Source organism: Blennius ocellaris (assembly GCF_963422515.1).
Source record: "Blennius ocellaris genome assembly, chromosome: 2".
Lineage (NCBI taxonomy): Eukaryota > Metazoa > Chordata > Actinopteri > Blenniiformes > Blenniidae > Blennius > Blennius ocellaris.
In genome coordinates, this window is record NC_137651.1 from 8,726,877 (window position 1) to 8,748,490 (window position 21,614).

Below are 21,614 nucleotides of genomic sequence, written 5' to 3' on the forward strand. Positions count from 1 at the left end.
GTGCTCTGCACAGAAAGGTCCCTTAAGCCCAACCCCAGCTTGAACCAGGCCACGGCACCACTGTGTGGCCTGTACGCAGCACATTTGTCAACCATCAACAGGCCAGTTAGTCCTGGCATTAATAATTTTCTTATCTATACTATATTATGTGATGATAAACACATAGTTATTCCTGGATTTAACTCTGATTACAGCAGAATCTATAAATGTTTTAGTGCCACTGTGTGCAGTGGAGCTGTATTTATTCACTGCATTGCCCAAAAAAAGACAAGGATGTGGTGAAGAAGAAAAAAAAGAGCAAAAATTCCTAAATATTTTCTCACACATCCAACACCGTTTCTTGGAAAGCTTTTGCCAGCGAGGAGTAGGCCAAAAATAATACAAGAAGAGAGAGAGAGGGGGAAACTGCAAAGACGGGCCAGATAATTTGGTTTACAGATTTTCAATTTGCAGAAGATCCACTGTGAACATGATGTATATGAGGGGCTGGTTTGGGACTAAGCCATGTCGGTTCATCAGTGCTCATATTTAAATATATATTTAAAAAGTTTGCAAATGTTAGTGTGCATTGTTTTACGGTATGTTAGTTAAGGATTGTTGACAGCTGTGTTTGCAGCTGTCATGTCTTCATACACCTTCTATACCCGCTTTGTTCAACTTGTGAGTCATATGGGGAATATGGAACTGCATGCAACCATGGAAGACTAATACATCAACCTATTATCCATGTCTTTGCACTGTGCAGAGCAACAAAAAAACTCATGCAGACCCTTAAAGTTAAATCCACAGAAAAAGGCACTGACCAGGAATCTTATGTGAGGTGGGGTGTGTGACCCACTGCACCACTGTACAGCCCAAGATAAAGTCCTGGTTTAACGAAACTGATCCTTGCATAAAGGTAGTGAAGGTCGCAAACAATCTGAAAAAAAAATCTAAATCCGGTCACATATCAAACATTTCTTTCTGGCGTTACAAAGCGTTGTGCAAAAGGCAAAAGAAACATATATTTCTTTCATGATTATAAATAACGCAGAGGCAGTGAAATAGAACTACCGGCATTTATAAACCCTAAATTTATAATGTGAATATCCAAGTGTCATGTTCTCTTTTCCAGGGGCTTAATGGTAAAACCATATCCATCTTTTCTCTTGTCCAAAGTCAGCAGGATGTTCAAAAGTGCCAAGACACACTTTTCATTCTCAAAAAAGTAGTTTTTTTGATCATGGAAACCTCCTCTTTCAGAGCCACCACCAATATATGACAGGGTCTGAAAGTCACTTAGCTGAGCTCAGGACACAAATGGGTTTTTGTGTGACAAGGTATTGACAAAAATGTTGTACTCTCACCTTCAGTTGGTTTTTTTGGCGTGTGTTTTTTTTTTTTATTCTTTACCGTTTTAAAAACTGACGTTCATGTTTAACCTTTAAGCAGACATGAAGAAAAAAAAAAAGAGCTGCAGATGAAATCACACCAGATGAGCTGGTAAATGCTCCACACAAAGCTCATAAGTGGACCGTACAACGGCAAGGTTTGTCAGCCATGAAAAGATCTCACGCCTGACGGGCTTATGGTGGTTTAAGGGTATTATACTATCAAGTGGAGTACATGAACATAGGGAAACGATGTGTCTACTCATGAAGGTGAGAATAGATTCAACAGTGTCAGGATAACTAAAACTTGTTCTCAATCAATTAAAAATGCACGCTCTACTTCGTCACTTCGTCTTTCATTCCCACAAAGTACTTTTTATTATACCACGAACACGAATGAGGCTGTGTATATATGCACAGGCAGAGTAGTGAAACTGAAGTTCTTAGCTTAAAAGCTGACCTCACTCCTTCCATTAATAAAACGTGCCCTTGGTGAAACTCCATGTCCACCGAAATTTGTTAAAAATGGGGATCAAGCCATTCAGATTAATATAGACACTTTAAGGCGTCCTCTGAAGCACCCCTGGATGTCTCTGGCTGTTAGAGGGTATACGGTTTAATTTATTACACATTCAAATAATACATCAAAACTTTTGATGTTGGTTTAACTAGTGGAACCTTTAACTGAGGTCAGAATAAATAAAGACTAGTTCCAAAATCAACCCCCTGGATCAGTTTCTGAGCTAAAAAAGATCTGATTTGAACTGGATCTGATCATACTTTGAATTCCCAGACATGTGCACATTTTGCTTTTTGTTATTCAAAAATGTTTCACGGTGAAAACACTCCCTCTTGATTCATGTCTTTGAACTCGAGACAAATCCCCCATTCTTTGTGAATTCCACTGGTGGTAAGTAGTGTTTCTCCTGAAGCCAAGTGAGCTTCAGCAATATGGTCCCCATTTGCTTCATTGTCACCCTGTCAAATAATAAATCAGTCTCAACTGTGCTGAATTCCTCTGTGGCCGTGACCCCCGTCACCTTCTCCATCACCCGGTGCAACCGGATACTGCAGTGACGCGCTCTTCCTGCAGGCCTCGCAGCACAAAGAACATCAGCCCATACTTGATCGCCAGTATATTATTTCTAAGTTCAGTACTTGAGAATATAAGGACAATATTCTCCATCAGGGTCAAGTCTAATCTTGTTTTTTTTGCCTTTAGGTTGGAGACTTTTTCCCGTGTTGAAGTAGGTCACAGCTGTGGGGGCCTGCCACACACAGGCCTGCACACTGTGATGTTGCAAGAAGAGTCGTGTCAAGTCACTTCAGCCTTCCTTGTACTTTTTAATGTATTTTTCTTGGAAGGGTTTCTTTTTGTGATGGCGGGGGGGAGGGGGGGGGGGTAGACTACAAAGATTTAATATTGGAAAAGATGTTTACTTTACACTGTAACTGTAATCATTTCCCTTTTCCATACTATGGACATCGGCCTCAGGAGCACATTAAAAGGACCGTTAACACATTATGGGGTGGATTACAGCGCCCTCATTCGTCCAAGCAGTCTATTACACTTTGGGGAAAGTTATTACACATAGTTTTTACCCTTTACGTGTAGGCTATACAGTACATGTTTGAGTGTATAAGTGCTTTGTTTAAAGCTGGATAGATGATTGTATGTAATTCATCTTTCCAGAAATATGCAACAGTATGTTGGAATGGATGACAAATGGCCATCAATTCAAGGAGGTTATCTTATCATAACAGTGGAGTTAATTCCTTCCAAGTAAGTCAGCAAACATAATGCAATGCTGCTGAATATGATCTGCAGTCCTCTCAAAGTTAATATTGTGAGTTTATACTAAGTTTATACTTCTTGTGGTCATTCTGTATCTTTCTGTTGTGCTTTTATACCTCCTGTGATCACTTCACAATTTGAGAATGTTTCATTTTAGTTTATTTTTGTAATTTTCTGGTTATTAGCTGTGGAAGTATTTTTATTGGTTTATGCCCTTTTGGGGTAATTTTTGGGCTCCACGAGCCAGAACATAAAACATATGTTTTAAATCTGTTTATAATTGTGTGTTTGTAGTTGTTTTATGTCCCTAAATGATCATTAAGATAATTAAGTCTTTTGCAAATGTTTGTAAAATATAGTCAGTTTTCAAAACATGATAAATAATTTCCTCCCTGGTCCAATGATGATCAATGCAGCATAACGTCAACATAGAAAGGCCCTCTGACCACATAAAGCATCCAAGCAAGCATCAACGCATACCAATAAAATCAGCGCAAAACTACAATGTACTGTAGAATACTATTTACTCTACAATCCAATCATATCCTATACTCTTTATACTCTTTTACAATACTGTTTGTTTCTCCCAGTCCTTATTTCCAAATAAAAGGTGCAATAAATCAACTCGATAAACAATTCCATAATAACACACGGCCATGTCTTCATTTTAAGTCTGTTGTGTTTTCAGGAATGTCCTAAGATTCAAAATATTTTTGACTCTGGTTGTGGATATCTTACCTCCATGTGGAAGGGGGATCTTCTTCTCGCTGTCTCGCCGTGGCTCACCATGCGGCTCTGTGGTGCTCGCTCGCCCCCTGCCGGTCCTCTGCGGGTAGTGTCCACTCGCCGCCACTCTGTGTGGCTGTAGCTCAGTTGAAGATGGCGACTGGAGTCCTTCAGAGAGTCCGCGGTGGTTTGGGTCGCGCTAAAAGCGGGGCCCACTCCGCCGGACAGCTGATGGTGTTGTGCAGGTCAGCCGTCCATCATGTCTACATGTTTATCGTCGCCACTGTGGCGTCCTGTGTCGGCTGCTGCGTGTTATTTCCTATCAATTGTTGTTGTGGCTGCGGTGAAGCCCGTGCGAGCTAGCGCTTTATCCGCTAACGAGTCGCTCCTCCTGTGGCCTTCAGCTGTAAGTCACCGCGAGCTGCACCGTGTGTTTGTTTATCACGGCTCGTTTCACATCATTACCCCGTCTTGGACGCTGGTGACGAGGAACGAAGACCGGTTTCTCTCATCGTTTGTCAGGGAGACACGCAAACGCTCAAGGTCAATATTTGACTTTGTTTAGCTGCGATGCAAAAATGTGATGCACAAGTTTCTGCATGATGCAGATCATTTTGATGCTTTGGATCGTGCAGGTCACTATTACCACGTGTGCATTACATTGCAGTCACAATTGACTCATCAAAGTGTCACCTGAGCCTTAAAAAAAGAGAGCAGGCGTCAGAGTGTTTGTAGCTGATGTGGATTGAGGAACCAGTGTTGCTCATGACTTCTCGTGTGTTTTCAGGGGGTTTACAGCATCCAGCAGCAGAAACCGAGAGGACAGCTGGTTTAAGTCTCTCTTTGTGAGGAAGGTCGATCCCAGGAAAGATGCACACTCCAATCTATTGACCAAAAATGAAGCGAGCAACCTCTACAAAATCCAGTGTGAGTATCCCTATGAGTCATCCACATGCCTTTAAAGTTGTGCGTAGATTTTTTTTCACAAACACAAGCTTTCTTTTCAGTCCATAATGTCAAGCCAGAGTGCCTGGATTCTTACAACAAACTCTGGTGAGTGTCGTCTCGTATTACAAAAGAGGGTATGGTGGCATGGGCTTTTTTGGCAGACCTTGTTGCAGTGGGGGGAGCAAAAAAAAGACCAAGACAACTGTGTAAAAATAATTCAGAGGTCTATTCCTGTGAGGTGAACGACATGGCGTAACCTCTGTCCTACACACACCAATGCTGCTCGTACCTACAGCCACTTCAGATAATCTGCCTATGAATTCAGACACGAGGAAGAAATTATTTGACCATAAATGATAAATTACAGTCGAGTCATCCAGCGATTTTTATCACATGCTAATATCTGATAGAATTTCGCTTCTCGTTCATCACAGTGAGGACGTTCTGCCCTCCATCCATGCTGATAAATACTACCCCTGTGAGCTGGTGGGAACCTGGAATACCTGGTATGGAGAACAAGACCAGGCCGGTAGGATCGCTATTATCGTTGTGCACTGACTTACACTGAATTTCACCAATGCCAATTTTTTAGGCTTTTGTGCAGTCGTGAGTAACGATATTATAGTTTGCCTGACATTGTAACTGTTGTTTTCTGTTATTGTCTTGTTCCTCGAAAATCCTAAAATAGGAGGATCGGTTTCAGAGAGTTCTGCGCTTTAGTGATGTGGTGTGACGCTGCAGTGATGCTTGTTTTGTCTTTCCAGTTCATCTGTGGCGTTACAGAGGTGGATACCCAGCACTCACAGAGGTGATGAACAAGCTCAGGCAGAACAAGGTAAACACCGCAGCATGTGCACCTCATCAGAGCGACTCTCCCTCGCCGCTTGGGCTGCCAGCTCATCGGAGCACATCTGGTTTACGTCGAAGCAAATCCCATTGATCTGTGTCTTCAGGATTTCACAGCCTACAGGAAGGAGCGAGGCAAGATGCTGTTGTCCCGCAGGAATCAGCTTCTGCTGGAGTTCAGCTTCTGGAACGAGCCAGTTCCTCGAGAGGGTCCCAACGTCTACGAGCTCAGGTCCTACCAGCTCAGGGTGAGTGTCAGAGCTGCAGCCTCCTCCTTTAATGAGTTCTTCTTTAAAATCGGAAACTTTTTTTTTTTTTTTTCTGTGAGTGAAAGAGGAACTCGTGCTGCTGTTTTGACTCGGTTGTTCAGTTTGTAATCGATCATCGGTTCCTCTGCAGGCAAAGTTATCAGAATAATCCTTTTAGAGCTTTGAGCCAACGATTCTGATATGCACATTTGTGTTTCTGTTAATAGAGGCCATGAAAAGTCCTAAAGGCACTTTGTTTACTTGTTTTCAAACACACTACTCGTGTGAATAAGAAACAGAATGCAGTGAAATGGGATGTTTCCTTCCTTCCTTATTGATGACACAGTCTGCAATGAGATTGGTTTTACAGCAGGGAAACGCGCTGTGCTGTGACTCCTCAACGCAGCTTTGTTCTCTACTCAGTTGCTCCTTGTTTTAATGAACACACAACGTCAATATGAGCAGCCCGAAAGCATGAGATCGTAGAACAGCTGAGCAACGACGCGATAATGAAAATGACACTTTAAATGCACCAAGTTCAAGCACCTTAATGTGTTTGTGCATGCTCAACATGGTGCTGAGCAGCTGTTGGGCAGGAATAAACTGTGCGTCTGTTTCTGAGGAAAATGACACGTCAAGTGCATACAGTCTGAATAAAGCCATCTCATCCCCAGCAGATTAAGTCCTTCTTTCTAATCTGGGAGGCCAAACCGTCTCTGTGTCAGTGCCGACATGTGATAGACGAACGCTGTCATCCCTCAGCACAGGCTGAGATTAGACCCTGGAAACAGCAGGATGCTCGTCGTCTTAAGCGCCGCAGGGCGATGGAAGAAGCCTCCGGGCGCCGTCGTTATTGCAGCTTATCTGCGCCCTGACAAAACACCCGTGTTGTATTCTTGTCGTTTGCTTGCGTCAAAGTCTGGAAAAGGTTGCGCCTGTACAAGTTTCAATGTAATTAAAAGATATTTTGTTTTCTCTCCCACAGCCAGGAACCATGATCGAGTGGGGTAATTACTGGTAAGGCAGCCTGAATTCATTCAGTTTCACCAAGCTGTAGTTACAGAACAGTTGCATGAGGCTTCGCTCACCACAGTGTCATTAATAAGAGCGATTCCTCGGGGAGACGCTTTGTGTCTGAACTTCACCGTCATGCCCTTCAGCCAAGACTCAGATTCATGTGGAATAACGTGTACTTATTATTTGAGAAATCTGAGCTGGGGAGGATCGACTGAAGCCAACAGGGCAACATTTATCACATGAGGTCGACCCATAAATCCACGAAGAAGGATTCAAACAAATCAGTCTACACGTGTCTGCCCGAGCACTCTTTTGGGATTTATACAACATGTTCAGACTCTTAAGAGATTCTCCAGTGTAAATAATGCCATTAACTCTTAATTATAAAATGAAACTTAAAACTATTGAATAATACGTGGCTCGTGCAGCACAACGTCCTCTGCTCACCTAAACCAGCCTTGTGGTCCTTTAGCCTCCTAGGACCTGGCGTCCACATATGTGGACAGCACATTTTCAGTTGTCTAGACCACGATACTAAATTTTGTGCTACAAAGTCCTGGTGTCCACTTCTGTGGACATCACTCTGCCACTTGGTGGTGGAATAAGAGTATAACACATTACAGGTTAGATTCAAGATGGTTGACAACACACCTTGAAATTCAGCCGGCCACTCCCGATGCAAAAGTTGACCAGGTAAAAAATTTAAAGAAATTTCATGGCTGATTCTTGTTCAGATCTATTTATAAGTGTTCAATGTTTGCTTCTGAAGTGAAATTAGACAAAAGTTTGCAACTATAACAACTCACCATGCTGTTAAACTTGATGTACACGTATGTGGACAGGAGGACTTCGTTCTGATAGTTTTGTTGAACATGTCCACAAATGTGGACAAAGGGATTGAGTTTTTAAATTGTATTTTGGGATGATTTTGGTAGAAATAAATAGTTTACTACAGTACAAGCAGATATGGTATGTTTTATTAATACATTTACATAGATTTTTATTAGATTTCTGTCATGATTTATTTTTTTGAGAGTTCTATTCTTCATCACAACTACTGGAGTTGCTGGGGTTAATTGGTGGAGTGAAGTCAGAAGTGGAAGATTTGTTAGACATCGATGATTCCGTGGAGGATGCTGATTATCAGCCCCCATGACAGGAGCCAAGTAGCAGTGAGGAGGACAGTCGTGGGTGTGAGGACCCCAATCCTCATCCTATCAGAGGATGTAAACGTCTCCGTTCGGAATATCAAGGATATCGTTTGGATCGTGACAATGACAAATCAGGCACTCCCAGGCGTCGCTCTTGGGCACAGCAGGATGAGCATGATGTCTCAAGCAATGTCTCAGAAGAGACAACGCCAGGACCAAGCCATCAAGCACAGTCCAAGAAAGGATGTGGGCTGTGATGGGGGGCTTCTCCGCTAACACCAAATCAAGCTCAGTTTGAGCATGAAGAGGACACTGTGGATGATAGAGAAGGCTGGACCCCACTGGACCACATGGAGCAGTACATTGATAAAGATTTGATAAATGATTGCTGATTGCTCCAATGCTGTATCACTGGCCAGAAGTTGAGACTCAGTCAACACGTCAACTAATGAAATCTATAATTTTTTTTGGTGGTTCTATTTTGATGTCTTGTGTCCAGTATCCTGCAGTCAGGATGTATTGGTCCAGCACTTTGAGAATTCCTGCCATCACAGAAAAGTCCACACATGACAGATTTTTCAGACTGAGGAAATCACTAAATGTGGTCATTGATGATGATGTTCCAGACGTTCTGAAAGGGTGTGATAAATTCTGGAAAGTGAGGCCTTTTCTGAACCGCATTCTGAAAGGTTGCAGGTCCCAGGCTCCCCCAGAATGTGGTTCTATTGATAAGCAGATGATTCCATTCACAGGAGCTTGTCCATGGTGACAATATCTGCCAATGATGGGACAAGAAACTGAAAAGATATGTAACCATCTCGTGACCAAGTATTATACATGAATACAACTCCAAGATGGGTGGAGTTGACCTTGTCGATAGAATGATGAGTGACGATAGCATGAATGGCCATACAAAGAAATGGACACTGTGGATAGGCCAATGCTCTTTACTGATCTGGCTTTAGCCAGCAGCTGGTTACTGTACCGTGAAGACCTCAGTGTATTTGGTACTTCAAAGAAGAACGTCATGCAGTTCTTAAAATTTCAGATGGAAGTGGCCATAACCTTCTAGGGTCAGCATGACAATGACAACTCTGACTTTTGTTTTCATTGTCATTTTATTTTTGCACTGAGCAAAAATGAGAAGTTATTTATTTTGGGGATTTTGCGCTGAGAAAAAGCACACAATCATTGTTTATATTTTTGTTTTTGCACTTAGAAAAATGGACAATAGTTTCCTACTTTGGTTTTGCACTCAGGAAACAATGTTGCCATGTTCAGGTACCAAATATAGAGTTTTGTACATCATTACTCAATTGTGACTTTATTGTGTTTTATTGTAATATATAACGAATGTCCACATATGTGGACATCATTTTTCTCAGAAACTACATCATGTAATAAGATAATTCTCTGTTGTAACACTCATCAGGTCCCAATAAGCCCAAATAGCAAAGAGAAATTAAAATTGAATGCCATTTAAGAGTCCGGGTCCTAGGAGGTTAGAGTAAAGCCGCAAGAGTCCTTTAAAAATGCCTCACACCAAGTCTGTTTACATGTTTTGATTGGATATGAGTGTAATTCATGAATGCGGAGCAAAAACTGATGAAAGGGTAGATTCGGAGCAGGATCGCATGAAAAACCACTTTAGTAATTGCATGTTAAGTTACTTTTTTTGGGGGGGGGGTTGCTAAAACTTGCAAAACCTCTAATCCTTAAATGTAAATTCAAACTATTGAATCTGTTCGATAGACCTGCACTCATTGTAGCCAGACATGTTCAGACATGTTGGATTAAGTCAGCATTTATATGGATGTTAAAGAGTTTGTGCTTATCTTGAACAAATAATGAACGTCTGTGCATGAAATGTTTGAACTGTGACACGTGTAACTAAGTTTTTATAGAATCACTTGCTTCTTGTTTTTGCTCAAACTCACACAATGTTGTGTATTCAATACACTATTGAATCGCTTTGAGGGTTAACGGCGTTGCAGTTTCCCGAAAAAGAAGAAAAGTGTGAGAGGATGCAGAGCAGTCCGTTTTAGTTTCTCGTGCTGTGTTAATGCTTTGGGAAGGGACTTAATAATCTCATAATACCAGCAGGAAGGAGTCTGATTGGCTCCAAGTGTATTCTGAACAGAGGAAAACAACCCTCGACATAACACCAGTGTTTATTAAGCACTACCTCCAGCTTAAAGAAGAACAAGGGTTCCTGTACGTGAGCTTACGCCTTCCACACATAATCCCTACGATCTGAACCAGACTATATCCAATCTGTGCTTCGGTTTTCCAAGATATTTTAAAAACTGATGCTGCTTTGAAAGCAAAGGGTGGTCCCGGCGAATGCTGATTTACTGATCGAAAACAAAAAATATATTTAAAAAAAACAACTAATAACACATAATTTTTCGTGCTTGAAAAATGTCCACAGAGCCGTATTCAACCGCAAACTAATTTGTAACGCTGGCGTTTTGTGTGCCGCGTCTTCCTAAAACAACAGAAAGGTGATTTTCAAATAATCCTTCTTGATGGAGCGATCAGTCCGGGAGGACAAGTGCTCTTTTATTGCTTTTAATTTTACGCTCATTTCAACCCTCCTTTGTTTCGCCAAACCTCTGTAGACCTGTGAAACAAATATGAAACTTCTATCACATAATACAATTCATAACAAATGTTTAAAAAAAAACTTTTTTTTAATCCTCCTGCTAATAATAGTGGAGCTTTTTGAATAACATGTTAGAGTAGAGAGCGACGTAACACATTGACGACAGAAGCTCCTCGTCACTATTGGGAAGCGCAGTGAACCTTTGGTTGAACCTCCACACCAGGATCCGTTCTCATCTTTCATTCAATTTTGCCTTTACGCTCATTTAACACAACCGACATTTGACCAGTTCTCCGTGGTGCTTTAAAATAAAGCCAGGGTGGTCTTTTTTTTTTTTTTTAACCCACTTGAGTAGTTGGAAGACGGGGTGTCACATCCAGACTGTAATCACGATATCAACTCTATATGTTTGCACCAGAGGGAAAATGATGAATTTAAAACGCACCGATTCAAATTGTTTTATGAAACCCTGGTGAGCGGTGGGATTCATAAACACGCTGATCCAGGCCGTTACGTCGTCGAGCTGGATGTGATTCAGTCGATCGCAATCGGGGCTTTGAGGCGCCTCTCGTTAGCGTCACTTTGACTACGCACTTTGTTTCATTCCATTGTTAAAGAGAATGGGGGGGAGGGGGGGTGTAGATCTCGGTAATGGGAGAAAATGGTGCCCTATCTGACTGTACTTTTGTGTTCTACCTTATGTCTTTACCTGACAATAAAAAAAAAGTTGAAACCACTTTAATATAACTGGTTGAATATCTGAGACTGTTTCTGTCTGCCAAATGTTTTTTGGGGATCGAACATAGTTTTTGGTTTTTCTTTGCAGGGCCAGGGCCATTCGATACCGCCAGCACAACAGCGAAGCAGTGGGAGGATTTTTCTCGCAGATCGGGAACCTCTACATGGTCCATCACCTCTGGGGTACGTTCCAACAGCCGCTTTATGCAACGTCTCACTCTGGCCGTGTCGAGCGTCCAGATAAGCAGGAAGCGTCTGCTCTTCCACAGGAAATCAATCAGCCATCAAGAATGTTGGGGTCATTTCATCAAAAAATACAATAGAGATTGATAAGCTCTGCTTTTTGTGCGTTGCTCACTGTATTTTGAACACTGCTGAACTTTGAGACTGTTACTTGAGCTTTAGAAAAAAACAACACTTTACACACGTTAATAAGTCCACTTGTTTTGTAGAAGCCACAGATAATGACCTGCAGCCTCCCGCCGCTCCGTTGAGCCTTTTTCGCCCTTCGAGCTGCTTGTTTGGTTTACCGGCCAGCAGCCGCATTGTTCAGACACGCTCTCGGGTGCCTCACCAGACGGCTGCCATCACAGAAAGAAAGAGCGCCCAACAACACTGGCGTTTAGTGACGAGCCTTCAGAAGCTCCTTGTAACTCCAGACCGTGGACAACAAAAGGAGAGATTTTGAGAATCTGTCAGATTAAATGATGTCAAAGTTCTGATGATCGCTGACCTTTGGCTGCTCCCTTCTGAGGGAACATCACAGACTTGGCCGACGCTGAATGCCGGTCCTCACGAGGGGTTTTGGGGTCGATGGGATCTCAAACTCGAGACACAAGCTCACTGCTCTAACCTCCAGGCCACAACTTTTTAACATCTACATAGTTCCCAAACATGCATTAGTTGACGTCCTTTCACTTTTCAACAATTTGAATAAACCTTCTCTAGTAATTGTTTATTTGTCTAATTATTTTCAGATATTGGCTTGTGAATTGAGTTGGCAGTTTGGGAGTTTATTTGAAATTGAGCTTATTTAACATCGCTGAATCTCCCAAGATCATTTTGGAAACATTTTTTTTTTTGTCTTTTTAAGTGATGCGCTGTTGTCATCTTGTGTTCGAACAAATTGTTTCTTATCCACTCCATCCTTGCTCTGCTCATTCAAAATGGCAGGATACGAAAGAAAAGTGATCAATTCACAGGCCAAGAGAGAGAGAGCAATGTGATTAGGACCGAAGAAAATGTCAAAGCACAGAGACATTGATGGCGTCGACCTGTTCTTATTATTATATTTTGGAGACCCTTTATTGCTGTCTTCATTTGAGGGCTTTTATTATGTTCCCCGCAGCTTACAAAGACCTCCAGTCTCGAGAGAACACGAGGAACGCCGTCTGGCACCAGGACGGCTGGGAGGAGGTTGTGTATTACACAGGTGAGTCGTCCAGAACCACGTCCGACACTTGTTCATGTTCCGGATTCTTGTCTGTGTCATAAATACACATGTAAGTATATAGTTGATTTTCGTTTTGTTTCGTTTTTTTGCTGACAGTCTGAAAAAAACTTATCTGGCAGTTTTTGGGAACTTCAACAACTGCAAACAAAACAAGTAAAATAATCAAAAATAAATCGGTGATTTATAATTTGGCTCTATTCATCTTTAAAAGCAACATAAGTTACAGTCCTGCTATATTGTTTAGCAAAGCTGTATATAAACACTTGCGCTCAAATTTTGAGAGAAATGTATACTTTAATTTTGTTGATGTGTTTTGTGGACTCATCTTCAAGGTTTCTTGGATTTATTTGTAGTTTCTAACAGTCATCTGGCGTGGATGGTGCTTCCTGTTATCTCGACAAAGTTTGAAAGATCAGAAACACACTGCAAATATTCTTTAAGATTAAGATCTCTAAGTTTTTTTTTTTTTTTTTTTTTTACTTCCGTTTTCATTTGGTCACTTCAGTTTTATCAGTCATGTCACTTTTGTTATGATTATTTGACCTGCCGTGAGCATAATTTGCCGTTAATTCGTTAATTTGTACATAAATAACTAAATAGAGTTCCAAACCATAAACTATGAACCTTTACCTGATTGACATTGACGTGACGTTGCACTTGGAAGTCCTCCTTTGAGAGCCGTTCTGATTTGGCTCAATTAAGAACTGGCTGACCTTGATCGGCGACGTTTGTCGGAGGCTGTTTTAAGGACGCACTGACTAAACTCTGAACCTCCTTGCAGTTCCTCTCATTCAGCACATGGACTCCAGGATTATGATCCCGACGAAGGCGTCGCCGCTGCAGTGAAGCGGAGGAGGCAGGCGGCCCAGCCGGAGGCTGAGATACGAAGTGGCACCCTCTTTCTTTTAATGTTACATCCTATCCAGAGCGTCGTCATGTTGGTGCTGCACAACACCCCCCCCCCCCCCCCCCCCCCCCTTCACTCCTGTTTGCTATATTACTTCAAGATGTCAGTAGGTCAGAAAAGGCAACGATATCTGCCGTTTATGTCCAGTTCCAGTAGTTACTGAACGACATCAAGGCCCTTACTGCCTTTGATGGCGTGTTTCTTTTCATTTGATTTTAATGTGTTTGTGTTGGAGGACGAGTACAATTGACCGATTTAGTCCTCCTGACAGTCGTTCTGCCCGACGTCTCGCGCACGAAGAAAGAAGAAAACTACTCTTTTGAGTTCATAGCATACTAAAGTTACTTGAAAGAAAAGGAGCAGCTGTGTGGTGTATACGTGTGGGAACATATGGAAGAAGAAAAAAAAAAAAGTACTGCTGAAGCTCACTGCTCAGCGCAGTAGCCATTTCTATTTATTTCATGTAAACACGTGTGAATACATGAAGCGTGTTAGGACAGTGGCACTATGATGTAAGCGTGTGCCGCGGCTTATTCAAATAATACATCTGTAGAGTCGTACAAGCTGTACTTCTGCTGCCGGTTAACGTTAGGTGTAAAATGCAGATTTTATACTTTTCAACAATAAACCAAAAACATTACTTTGCAAAAAAACAAGAACACTCCAGTGGATGTTTCCCAGCCTCCCCGCCATGGTCAAAGGTAACGTCACATTCATGGTGCTGTGTTTGTAACTCTGGTTTCCAGTTTTTTGTTTGTTTTTTTCCGTGAAGACGGCATGCCTGGTTTTAAAATGTTTTTAATCCAACGCGTTTAAACGGGGCATAGTGATCGTATATGAAGACTTGAAAAGCAGGAAGTCAGATCTTTCCAGCCGAGTGAACGTGATGAGAAGAAGTGGACTGTAACAGAAGTTTTATCATTAAAGGAAGCTTGTTTATCTGAGGTTTTTGTTCAGAGGGAACAATGTAGAGAGAAGAATATAAATACCGACACAATAAAATCATTTCAACATGGGGTTTTTTTTTGGTGTGTGGTTTTTTTTTAATAGTGAAGTTATTTACAAGAGTCACACTCGCATGTCTGCTTACAGCTCTTAGTACAGAACACAGATAATACTTCTATTGCTCATTGCACATACCATCAAATGTAAGATTGTATTATCAATTGAAGCAAAAAGTGCAAAAACACTCATCTTCTTAACCTCTACTTAGGCTACCGTACTGTTTTTAGTTTGTTTTAGTATAAAAACCAACCGACGTCCATATTAAGGTAAAATTGGTCTCATTAGTGTAAACATGTTTGTTCAATATAAAAATCTATTGATAATATGAGGGAGAAAGGTGCACTGGATAAAAACCCATCTGCGGCACACCCTTGGGTGCAAATACAATATGTTAAATAAGGAAAAACTGAGGTTCTATTAACATATTTAGATCTTCTCCAGTTCCTTCAAGAGCTCGCCGAAACTCGTCACGTACCACGAGCTCCTCTCCTTCACCTGCGGCCGCACCACGTTCCCGCCAAATCCCACGAAAGCGCTCTGAAAAAAGAAAAGATTCTCATCACAACACAGCGTGAGTGAAAAAATCATTCAAAACTCTAGATTTTTCAAGCGTCTGAAGTATTCTCTCAATCTTGTCTGAAATGTTCCCTAAACGTGACAGTTGTGAGCAGATGTGGACACTCACAGCAGGAGGGCAGGCCTCCAGGTCAGTGGCCCCGTCTCCGATCATCACCACGGTCTTGAAGCCGTACTGTTCCTTCAGCATGCTGATCACTTTCCCTTTCCCGCCGCTCTCGGCTGTGGGCTGACTCTCATCGAAACCCGCGTACTCTCCTGCAACGCAGGGATTGCACTTTTAAAAACATCAAAGTAAAGTATGCAAAATAAGAAGAAGTTTGAGTGAAACGATTCTGATCGCCTTGCAATGAATTTCAGATGTATTATGTTCCTGTAAAGATTAGGCTCGCAGCACTCCGGGTACTTTTATCACTCAGTTTTGAAAATTGATTGAAGACCTTGTTTTCGAGTTGGTAAAACTAGATAAGACATTTGTGACCTGTAGAATGTCTATCAGAGTTACACTTTGAGTGTTACAACGGTTACATTTTTCTCAAATCTCCCCTTTTTTGCAATAAAATCGAAGTTGGGGAGACACAAGTGAGATCAAGGTGACTGTACTGCACAAATTACACTTTATAGGCTCAGTAGACACTTTAAATATAGACACGCCCATTCGCTCCTGTGAGAGCAAAACAAACACTCATACCATTGAAGTAGAACTTGAGCCTGTTGGCGTAGACGTGGTGCAGAGGAATATTTAGCTGAGTGGCCACGTGTTCAACAATACAGCGGAAGCCACCTGAAATGAGGAACACCTTTATGTTGCGCTCGTGCAGCCGATCCACAAGATCCCTTTAAGAAGAGAAAATAGACATTTATCAACAGTTGAATTCGTCTCATACACAGAATATAAAAAATGTAAACCAAAACAAAAATCTTCACTTGTATATTTACGTGTATATTAATTTATATAAGAATGTATTTTTTTCTCTATTAATGACATAAGTGGTCATAACATCAATCTATAATAAAATATAAAATATAATATATCTAGAAGTGACAAGGGTGTATTTTTTATTTTGACCTGCCTTTGTGATAATTTTTCAATTCACATTGTTTTGAGGATCTTTTTACAGTGTGGTCATTTTTAGTGATTCATTGCTGTATTTTTCATAATCTGGGTCTACTATAAAAGCTATCATTGATTTCATTCTTGTTAGTAATAGAATAGCATTATTAATCCCAGAGGGAAATCCTTTTACATGAAGATGATCCTGCAGCGAGAGACAATGTCTTCTGAGCAAAACGTTTTGTTAATTTATTTGTACATCAGTGACATTTGAATTTTTACAAATACCGGTACTTAAGCCAACAAAGGCACGTGGTCACGTTTCTGTTCACAATCCACAGACATTGTTATTAGTGCACCGCCAGTCATCTTATTTTCTAACATTTTAGAGTGAGATTATCACTAAATATTATGTCATTTATTCTTCTGCCTTCGGATATGGATTGTTTTTCTTTTTTCCGTGAAAACTGAAAGTGTGCATCTTTCTGAGACAAACACACCAGCTGTCCCTGAATGAGTGGCGAAGTGTTGTTCACACACTCACCTGACACCTGGAGTCAGCTGTGGAGGATGGTCTGTGATCAGCTTGTTGACTTGTTCTCTGGAACATCGGATGATGGAGAGACGCTCGGTCAGGGCTTTTTTAAACGTCATTGAGCCTCCCATCGCTTTGCGAGTCCTAAAAAGGAAACATGACACATGTCACAAACTCTTTTGCAGATAAATATGCCACACAAAAAAAAACAGGTTTCCATTGAATGTGATGGTAAAAGCAGACCACGTACATCTCAGTGACTGCATCTCCCACTCCACAGAATTTGGCGAGTTCATCAATGCCTTCTTCTTTGATGACCGTGCTGTCCACGTCAAAACAAACTGCTTCTGCTCTCCTGAACAGCTCCTTTGTCTGAGAAAGACTGGTCATCTTGCTGGGGGAAAGAAGAAGAAGAAGAAAAAAAAAAAGAACTGAGTGGAAAAGGGCATCAGCAGTGGTGTTGAACAGCATTTATAAGTCACACGTGTTCAGGAGGAAGGGAGTTGGTGACATAATGTGGCCACTCTGGGAAACCATCTGAGGACAGATGTACTGGTCATTAGCCGGGTCATGTGTTGAATTTGTTGGTTTAATGTGCAGCTGCCTGGTTGAACTCAAGCCCTGCATGCAGTGGATGTCTTTTATCCAGTGGGGCAGCAAACACATCTATTCACTGAAATACCCACATGCAAAGGTCCCTGCATCAACAGAGATCAAGTCAAGTAAGCGCAAGTCCGTGCCAACAATGCGTTATGTAAAGAAGTCTAAAGAAACTATGTGAGGCCGGGGATGGACATCCCCTGCCCGGATTGCATCACCTCATCATACACACCGCTCAACGGCCAGGGCCGCATCGGAGACAAAAATTTTTTTTTAAAGAATATATAACAACCGTTAAAATGGACCAAGCAGGCCCCCTTTGTGCGTTTCCAGTGGAAGGTTACAACTGCGGGCGACTGGGATCAAAATGTGACGGAGCGCAGAGCGCCGGGCTGCGCGCTTTACCTGCCCGTGCGGCTCAATCTGAGCGCCGCTCTGCTGCTCACCGCCGCGAACAACCCGCGTCCCGAGGCGGAAAGTCTGTCTTTATGAAGATTATAAGCATCAAAGTTGTCCTTACTGGAAATTCCGCCGTTGATAAGACACGATGAGCAGCTTGAGCATGAAAGCGGGACCCCTCTGGAGAATGGATGGACTCCCCGACGAGGAAGAGCGGCGCTGAATGGCGGACCAATCAGAGCGGGGCTGCGAAAGCCCCGCCCATCACCACGAGCCCCGCTGCCATGACGACACCAACCGGCGTAGAGGAGCTCGCGGTGGCTGGGACACGTTGTCCCCGCCCCGGAGCACAGGAGGCGCGGGTACAGTACATCGGGAGGGAGCGGGGCTGGATGGGAGGGGGTTACAGCAGTGGTTCCCAACCTTTTTTGACCAGTGTACCCCTTGATCTGGTTTCCATATGAAAAGTACCCCCTCTCTCGTGTGTGATTATTCGCCTTAATGTGTACTTATATTTAACCCTTTGTCTTTCTATCTATCCAACTGCTCATTTAAATAAAACAATTATTGTGAGTGTAAAAACATACCTTTTAATGAGACACTTGCGCTTGCTTGTCTTTCATAAGTCTTTCATAATTCCTTTTTTCACTGGGCTCCCCTGTGCCTGCGTCCGAGGCGATGGTAGCAGTAGCGGTAGCTGGACGTTTACTCCTGCCTAGCCATGCATCCATGTTTACAGTCGGTATGCAGCTAGAGTTAGCTAGCTTCGCGAATCGTGCGCGCCCGCAGCAAGAATGTGAACCTTTTTTTTTTTTTTTTTTTAAAGCGCGCCACTTTATAGTCTTTTCATATTATGTGCATTGTAGTGTTACAATCACTGTGGATGAACTGCTACTCATGGAAAATAAACGTATGGCCTTACTAAAATTCATGATATAATACAATATAATATAGTATACATTTTTTTTTTGTGTGTGTGGATACTGTAGGCTAATTTATAATCTTTCTGCGTACCCCCTGCAATACCCTCGCGTACCCCTAGGGGTCCGCGTACCCCCGGTTGGGAATCACTGGGTTACAGTACTGAAGCCCCTCCCTCCACCGCCGCACGGCCAGAGGCCATTCTGCCTCAAGGTGACCCGCTGTACTCACTTGAGTAATGAAAGTAATGAAAGTCACTTGACTTTCATTACTTTCACTACTTTGAAGGCAGTTCCACATGTGCTATTTTAACATTTAATCCCACTCCAGAGAGACATTCAACCTTCATCCCAGCCAAACAGGAGCACAGAACCTTGTCTGACAAAAAGACTGCAGTTAAAATGCTGACTAAGCTTCTTGAATACTTCAGTATCAAAAAAATAAATGAGATGAAATGGTTTTGAAAAGTACTGTGCTAGTAAAGACACCAAAAAAATCTACATTTACCTGAACATGGGTTAGGGTTAGGGTTTGGGTTAGGAGTTTTTTTTTTTTATTTTAAAGGGAAATGTCAGTTTTTGTAAAAACCCAGGTACATGTAAACGTGGCCTCAGATACCGTCTCATGACTCCGCCCCATGTCTGTCTGTGCAGACAGTTGAAACCGGACCAACAAGGTTGTTCGGACACAAACTTTCTATTCAATCACTGAAACAGTTCAGGGTTAGGTTAGGGTTACTCTTTTTATTTATATATTTGTAAACAAACACAAGCATATGCTTGTAGAAATATGTATGTGTTTCGGGGCTGGTTTATTTCAAATGACAGTCAGTCTGAGGTCAGGGAAAGCAAAAAGTATATCAGGTATATTTTCAAGCAACACGTCAAGAGAGAATGTTTTGATGGAAACCTCCAAATAATTTTTTTTAAGCTCTAAGATTTTCAGACATTAATGAATATGAACATGTCTAAACATCAACATTAACAAACCTGGAAACATTTTCAAAATCCTTAACATATTCCTGTTTGTGTATATTTAAAAATAGCTATGATGGAGAAGGTTGAACCTGACCTGTAGCTTTATGTTGAGGACAACAATGTCAGTTTGCTGCTTCTGAAAATACGTTTATGTCGAATCCGATTTCTAATGTTGAATGAGCTGGCTTCATGTCGAAGAACGAGCCTTTTAACACAAGGTTAAGATTTCACTGACACATTCTGCATGAGTGCTTCAAAAAGCTGTGAGGATAATGCTACTACTCAGGATTAAACTGAAGTTAAATGCTTTTCTTTTTCCTTGTTTTACCACTCAATGGTCATGTCTTATTCTCCAATAAGATATAAACTGGATAATAAACAAATGGAGGAAAATAACTTCTCCCCAAATTTGATATTTAAAGCACAAAATCATACAATTATTGCATACAACTATTAGAAACTGTTTAGTGAATTCACTGCGCGTATCAATGGTGCTCATGAAACTAATGTAATGATCCAGAGAAATGAAAGCACCATGTGGTGCTCCAGCTTTTACTGAAGGAAATAAAACCCTGAGAGAAGAATGAATGTACAAGTGAACTTAATCTACAGCTTCACCTACATCAAATATAAATAATATTGACAAAAGCTTGTCTTTATAACTTTGACACATCTGGTTTTGCGATTCCTGTTTTTTCCCCATCATGAAATACTTTTTGTTTGATTTTTTTTTATCAATTTGGTGTCATAGTAAACAGTGGGATTTAAATATCCAGTCATAAAATCCAGTTTCAAGCTCAGAATGTGCATTTGAGAGTCAGTAGACTCAGATTTTCCTCAGATGTTGTCTTGAAAGGCCTCTTATAACTACTGTTTAGTCTCTTAAAAAAAAAAAAAGTTATAAGAAAGCTACCTCTCTACATGTTGTTAGAAGTAGTACACTGGGAAGCAGTATTGACATGGAGGATGACCGAGGACAACGTCCAGCACCTGAAGAGCATAAAGCGCCTGCAGCTGCTGCTCAGTGTCTGAATCCAGGTGTTCCAGCAGGACCGGCCGTCTCCTCTGCAGGACGCTCGGGTCCAGAAAGTAGTTGCTGTCAAAAGCTGTGCAGCAACGCAGGAAGAAGAGTGAGAGCATGCCGAGCAGCTCCAAGTGTAGATACATTAGTGAAAAAAAAGAAAAGGAAAAAAATGATTAGAAGCACTGAGATATTACCCAACCATCGCCTGAGCACAATGTCAGCTTATCAAAGAACAACTGTTTGGAGAAACAATGGAAGTGTGATGACATCAGCAAATTCATGAATTAACTGGAATGAGATGCAAACAGAAAGAGGCACAACACAAATCACGAGGCTCACACACTTGCAAATTAAATAATGGTTGAATGTTTCCTGTGGTGGAGCTAAAGTGTCTGAGGATGCCTGCAGAGACAGTGGATCTCCATGTGAAAAGCTTTGACTGTGTAAATAACTAAACAACGACAGACGAAATCACACAAACTGATTAGCAGCTCAACTGGAGAAATTGCCGCCGGGTACTGATAAAGAAAATAGCAGACTTATGTTTGCATAGGGAGAACATGCAACACTCTGCAGAAAGCCCCACACAGAAACCACCAGTGAAAACAGGAACAATGCGAGAATGTTAAGACTACTATGCTGCAGTGCCACTGGTGATTCCTCCTCCAATTTGTGTTTTGCCAAAATCACAATAGAGCCAAATTGGTATAATCTGAATT

General features: G+C 41.7%; 2 protein-coding genes across 2 annotated transcripts; one reads left to right on the plus strand and one right to left on the minus strand.

Annotated features, from left to right (window-relative positions):
- The first annotated feature begins 4,013 nt into the window (after positions 1 to 4,013).
- LOC308139483 (protein NipSnap homolog 2-like) lies at positions 4,014 to 14,821 on the plus strand. Its single transcript, XM_080508943.1, has 10 exons — positions 4,014 to 4,136; positions 4,679 to 4,818; positions 4,899 to 4,944; positions 5,274 to 5,368; positions 5,604 to 5,674; positions 5,793 to 5,933; positions 6,919 to 6,950; positions 11,533 to 11,627; positions 12,793 to 12,876; positions 13,679 to 14,821. The coding sequence occupies exons 1-10, from the start codon at positions 4,045 to 4,047 to the stop codon at positions 13,741 to 13,743; spliced, it is 861 nt and encodes a 286-aa protein (XP_080365069.1). The 5' UTR covers positions 4,014 to 4,044; the 3' UTR covers positions 13,744 to 14,821.
- A 224-nt stretch (positions 14,822 to 15,045) lies between these two features.
- On the minus strand, positions 15,046 to 17,364 carry psph (phosphoserine phosphatase; the record flags this gene model as incomplete). Its single annotated transcript, XM_080508965.1, has 5 exons — positions 15,046 to 15,346; positions 15,495 to 15,643; positions 16,077 to 16,222; positions 16,984 to 17,118; positions 17,225 to 17,364. The coding sequence occupies 5 exons, from the start codon at positions 17,362 to 17,364 to the stop codon at positions 15,236 to 15,238; spliced, it is 681 nt and encodes a 226-aa protein (XP_080365091.1). The 3' UTR covers positions 15,046 to 15,235.
- Positions 17,365 to 21,614: the final 4,250 nt, after the last annotated feature.

Excerpts from the sequence above, each read along its gene's own strand:
- LOC308139483 (XM_080508943.1), top strand. The coding sequence starts at position 4,045 with ATGGCGACTGGAGTCCTTCAGAGAGTCCGCGGTGGTTTGGGTCGCGCT. Across the intron at positions 4,945-5,273 it reads GATTCTTACAACAAACTCTG|TGAGGACGTTCTGCCCTCCA; the intron begins GTGAGTGTCGTC and ends CGTTCATCACAG. Across the intron at positions 5,675-5,792 it reads ACAAGCTCAGGCAGAACAAG|GATTTCACAGCCTACAGGAA; the intron begins GTAAACACCGCA and ends CTGTGTCTTCAG.